The following is a 6000-nucleotide window of genomic DNA, read 5'->3' on the forward strand; positions in this document are numbered from 1 at the left end:
ATCTTGAGTAATTTTGTTTGTAATTATCTCTTCAGATACTGCGAGCAAAGCGAAGGCAGAGAAAATCCGCCTGGCGCTGGAGAAGATGCGCGAAGCGAGCGTACAGAAGCTCTTCATCAAAGCGTTTACGCTGGACGGCAGCGGTAAAAGCCTCTTGGTCGACGAAGGGATGAGCGTCGCGCATGTGTGTAGGTTGCTCGCAGACAAAAACCATGTTCCAATGGATCCGAAGTGGGCCGTGGTCGAACACTTGCCCGATCTGTTCATGGGTGAGTCTTAATAGAAGATAATTCTTGTATTTGCCGACCGCTAATTGCTAGACTAATGATGCAACATTTCTTCTCAAACAGACAATATTTACACGCGACATTAATTTTTAATGTTGACATCCTCATTTTTAATCGATATTTCCTACTGCTTAAAATGCCTTTTTTATATATATATATTTATGTAAAAGGTTTTTAAAATAATAAAAGAAATATTAGATAAATTCTATATATAATATATTATAAAATTATCAACGTGATATTAAAGGTATATATAAATATAAATATATTACACACTTTTAAATGACATTCAGTGTCATTATATCATAATAGTGAGAATAATATTTACTCTCTTCCTTTATATTATTGGAACTTTTTCTGAAAGGAATACATCGTAAGCCTCAGGAAATGATTTTATTTTACTATCGGTGTTAACCTGCAGACTAACAATAAGATAATAAGATATTAATGAAACTTTCAGAGAGGGTTTACGAGGATCACGAATTATTAGTGGAAAATCTTCTACTATGGACCAGGGATTCCAAAAATAAGTTGCTTTTCGTCGAAAGACCGGATAAAACACAGCTATTCCTCACACCCGAGCGATTCCTTCTCGGTCCCACAGATCGCGGCGGTGGCGAGTATGACGACCACTCGAGAAATATTCTATTAGAGGAGTTCTTCTCAAGCAGCAACGTCGGCGTACCCGAGGTAAGCGAGACGTGTTTACGATCTCATTGCGTCTTGGCAACCGAACCGAACGACGGCAACGAGTTCGTTGACATATATTCCACTTCTCCTCTGCATCGATTACCATTTGCTTCCAGGTCGAGGGTCCGCTGTACTTGAAATCGGACAGCAAGAAGGGTTGGAAGAGGTATCACTTCATTTTACGAGCCTCCGGTCTTTATTACTGGCCGAAGGAAAAGGCGCGCACCGCTCGAGACCTCGTCTGTCTGGCAACCTTCGACGTTAATCAGGTTTATATTTTTATATACTCTTTCTCAACCAGCGATACATCATATAATACTGATCTCAAATATGCTTTATTTATTCTATTCTTGTCTTACGATCATTTTTAATAAATCGCAAGTATCGTGCATCTATTATACCTTTTTTATCTTATAAGATTATATGATCTTTTTCTTATTATTTACTATAAAATCCTGCATCCATTAATATCATGGGAGTCGATTTCTATAAAGGATTCGCTAATTGTAAACCAGGTTTATTACGGCGTTGGCTGGCGAAAGAAATACAAAGCGCCTACCGACTTTTGCTTCGCCGTAAAGCATCCACGACTGCAACAGCCCAAATCCACCAAGTACATTAAATTCCTCTGCGCGGAAGATAATGCATCTTTGGAGCGATGGATGGTTGGCATTCGCGTGGCGAAATACGGCAGGCAGCTAATGGAAAATTATCGGGCGCTCGTGGACGAGCTGGCACAGGAGGATTTGGACTTACTGGCACACGCCAGATCGTGCTCGGTCAGTTCAATTGCTGCACCGCCAAATCAGACCCAGTATAATACGACAAATGACAACGCCAGACAGTTTGCGGAGAACGTAAGGCACAGCAACGAAACGACAGTTGCTACGACGCGGCAATACGACGGTCAAAGACAGAGTTATAATTCGGAACAACGGCAGAGCTACAACAACGAAGGCAGGCTGAGCAGAGCGAGCAGTTCTAGCTCCAGTGGATGTTTGTCTGACGGGGCACCGAGTAGTTGTGAGGTGAATATAATTAAACGCTATTTCATGTTCGTATTAACAATAAATTCATTAAAAAATATTGTTATTACATACTACTATTGCTATATCATAATTATTTAACCGGATACAATTATTTAATTTTTGCATATTAATTGTTAGGTGGCCTTCGAATGCGGTGAATTTCCAACCGGTACGATAAAGCGGAAGCCGTCTATGAATCCGAAATTGCCTCTTACATCAATTACGAGGCAATTGAAGGAGGTCGGCGAAACTGTTCGAGATGAACCAGACTCCTGTCCAAGCCCGACAAGTTCGGGATCCGGTACGCTGACTAGAAGGCACAGTCGTCGACGAAGTGGCACTGATTCCGACGGGTCCGGAACATTGAAAAGACATCATAGATCTGGAAATGCGACACCAGTCAGCCCAGTACCTCCTGGCACGCCAGTGAGAGAGAGAGCGAGTCCTATGGGATACAGCAGATCGGAGAGTCAGGAATCGAAAACGCCGACGAGTCCGATACAAACGTGCATGGTAATTGATATTACTAAGGAATTTAATATGAACGGATTTAATATTCGATATGTAACGAAAAAAATTTGTATCCTACAGATGGATTCGATTACCTCGCTGCCACCGCCACCATCGCCGTCGAGAGTTGCCGAAGAAGTTGAGTCCGATAGCGAACCACTTCCGCCACCACCTCCCGAAATGTTCCGATCGAATCTCTCGCTGGACTCTCTGCCACCGCCGCCAGCGCCCGGTGAACTTCCGGTTTGCAACACGCCGGAGCTTACGGGTTCCTCGTTGAGTCTCGCGTCTCTACCGCCACCGCCCAGTCCGCTTGTCGGCGAAACCGGAACGATACGTCGCGCTAGACCCAAACAGTCCACCCCTACGAACTCTGTGACTCCCGAGAGCACACCCACGCATAATCCTAACCCCAGGTCACAAGCCAATCAGATGTACACAAATAGTATCGCGTTAAACAGCAACTCAGTCCAGAATTACAATTCGAACGCGTCCCCGAATGCTCATGCGAACAACACCGCCAATTCCGTATCCTCTCCGCACAGTTCCTATCCAGAATCGACGGCAAGTACGCCGACCTACACCCCAAACTCGCCTAATTTCACAACGCCACCACCCTTCGTACCACCGCCGGCTTATGGTGCTCAACCGCCACTTACCAATTCCCAGAGTCTCGGTCGGCAAAATTCCAAGGTTGAATCGATATATCAGACCGGTCATCATAACACGATCCAGCCGATTAGGCCAAATCCCAACATGGATACCGTCCGACGCAGTGCTATGAAACAAGGAACTGGTCATTACGCAGCACCACCTTATCTGGCCGAATTAAAGGCCGCCTCCAGTCCACAGCCGCAACGACGAGTGACTATCCAAGAACCACCGACGTCGCCCAAGTCGAAGACCGGAACCGGCAAGAAGATCTCATTCAATCTGCCACCCCAACAGGAACCCGGCAGTCCCGCATTGCCGCAACGGAAGCCGACGCCGCCTAGAAGATCCGACAGCACCAGGCTTACGTCACCGAAGAAGCTGGCAGCGTCTGATCAGGCGCCGCCGGGCGATTTCCTCAAAGATCTCCAGAGAGTGATGAGAAAGAAGTGGCAAGTTGCTCAGAAGTGCAAGTTAGATTCAACGACGACACCGCACGAGGTACTCGGTTTTCGAGATCCACCGCCTGCCGTGGCCGACTACAGGGAGACCAACGTGTCCAATTGGGTACAGGAACATTATGGCGCGGATAATCTGTATGAGAATGTATACGCGACAGATCCCCACGGACCGGTCGAATACGCGTCCAGCCCGGCCAGACAGACGGTGAGGTTCGCAGATGAAAATCGCAGCATGAACATTGTTAATGCAATCGCCGGCAAAAGACGGCCGCCACCACCACCGCCCAAGAGGGCCGAAACCACGCATCTTACCACCACCAGGGCGATGCACTGACAATAGCAGATAATCCAGCCCCATCCTGATAGGCGATGGTATTGCTGTCTTTGCGGCTGGTGGAAGGAGTGAGAACGAAGGCGGGAGACGGCTTCGTCAATGCAACGTTTAGTCATTGTTTCGGGATGCCAGATACATCGAATTCATCGTTCTAATTTGCTAGAATCTTCAATGGAAGAAAAAACTTTGGAAGATATGCTTCTTCAGGAAAAAATAAACTGTATGGTTTCGTTGCCGGACTCTGTGCTGGATTTCGAGAGTCGAATGAGAAATCGAGAGAGAAGAAATTGTTTGGACACGTGGCACGTTAAAAAGAGAATATTCGTTAATTCAATTCTAAACGGTTCTGTAGAATTGAATTGACATAATTTATCTATATGGATATCAATGAGAAAGAATCGCTCAAATTATCAACAATGAAATTACGAAAAATTAGAGATTATCATGACAAATTACAAGTGCAAGAGAATGAATGTCGATGAACCGTCCTTACCAGAAGTTCTCCTTGACCCGCGTAAAGCAACTGCCGCTTGGAGCTGAACCAGAAGATGAATGATGCTCTTTTGAATCGAGCAACGAACTGAACTGAATTCGAGCCCGCGACAGAGATTCGATGGCGTTATGGCCGATCAATACATATGGAACACTGCCGCACATACGAAGGATGTGATATAAATCTTAAGCATTACGCCCATGTTTTCGCGATCTAAAGATTGCATGAGGAAGAAGAGGAGACGATAAGAAGCAACGCGACAAAACACACGATTTTTTTAGGCAAGACGTAGAGACTAACTGACGATTTTATGCAGAATAAAGAGTTCTGTTTGTACGCAAATTTTATAACCGCTAACTGCCTCGTCTGCGATTTTCTCAAATATACTTGGATGTGATATAAAATAAAAATATATATATATATACGAATATAATCTGTTGAAGTTTTCTCAAATTTGATTCAATGAAATAATTGGTCAAGAATAATCATTAACATCTTTGAATATAATTTTTAATATTTTAATAATTTTATAAATCCGACACTTAATTAAAAAATGATTCATTTGGCATTTACTTCGAGAGAATATTACTTCGAAAGTATCGCGAAAATATTTTACAACATATATTCTAATGATAAAAATGGTAATAAATGTATGTAACATACTATATATATTTTATCTCAAGTTTTCGCTTACTTCTTAAATTTTTCGAAATAAAAAGCTTGATGATTCGGACTATACTCTCAAAGAGTATGATAACAAAAGGAACGCATGTTCTGTAATGCGTAAATCGCAGCGCTCGAAGAAATGCCGAGAAAGTCGCCGCGAAGCGAAATTGATCTCAGCTCGAATTGGAAGCGACCCACCTTTTCGCAGCGCACGTGTTTCAACAGTGAAGAAGACAACTTTATCGGACATCTTCTATGCGACTAGAGCGTCTTTTGCGATCACATCCTTGTGCATAGGTATACATATATGTATATAAATTGAGTATGTACGCGCGTTTACATTGCTATATCAACTTGGATGCTGTATGTGTAGTTGTATTATACAATCGGAGCACGCTTCACGATGTGAAACACAATGACGGAATTTACAGTTGTCCGTATGTTCATTGATTGTATCGAATAGAACTACGTGACAATATAACTTTTTTCGCTCGTCGTCGGAGCGGACTGCGCGTGACACCTTGTAACACGAGGACGCGAGATCTCGTTTTTGCCATTTTCCGTTTCTTTTTCGTTTGATAACGGAGAAAAACTGACGATGTCATTCTGACAGCCAGACGGATCAAATGAGAATGTTGAAATTCTCGTGAGTCTCCGATGAATTGGTTAACTCTGGAGGCTAGATAGATAATAACTTTTTTGGATACTTTAAATAAAGTTACTAAGAGGATCACGCGAACGTGCTAATTATCTGTATTCGTTGGACACGTTTATCTTGACGATTTAACTAACTCCTTCTCTTGTTTCAAGTATCCGATTCTTAGAATTAGACGAAGAAAAATGCGATCCAGGTACGTGCAACTGTCTCACGTCGCCGACC

The 6000-nt window shown here is 43.4% G+C and overlaps 1 protein-coding gene across 6 annotated transcripts in view; it reads left to right on the plus strand.

Moving 5' to 3' along the window:
- The window catches only part of LOC108726222 (amyloid beta A4 precursor protein-binding family B member 1-interacting protein), a 144574-nt gene extending 139698 nt beyond the window's left edge, over positions 1-4876 (plus strand). For all 6 annotated transcript variants that reach the window (XM_018453668.1, XM_018453669.1, XM_018453671.1 and 3 more), the window contains 6 exons: positions 36-269; positions 748-977; positions 1094-1246; positions 1493-2005; positions 2144-2518; positions 2597-4876. In XM_018453668.1, coding sequence (XP_018309170.1) covers positions 36-269; positions 748-977; positions 1094-1246; positions 1493-2005; positions 2144-2518; positions 2597-3961 — 2870 coding nt within the window. In that variant the 3' untranslated portion in view covers positions 3962-4876. The remainder of the gene's footprint in view (positions 1-35; positions 270-747; positions 978-1093; positions 1247-1492; positions 2006-2143; positions 2519-2596) is intronic.
- Positions 4877-6000: the final 1124 nt, after the last annotated feature.

Source organism: Mycetomoellerius zeteki, unplaced genomic scaffold (genome assembly GCF_001594055.1).
Source record: "Mycetomoellerius zeteki isolate Tzet28-1 unplaced genomic scaffold, Tzet1.0 scaffold40, whole genome shotgun sequence".
Taxonomy (NCBI): domain Eukaryota; kingdom Metazoa; phylum Arthropoda; class Insecta; order Hymenoptera; family Formicidae; genus Mycetomoellerius; species Mycetomoellerius zeteki.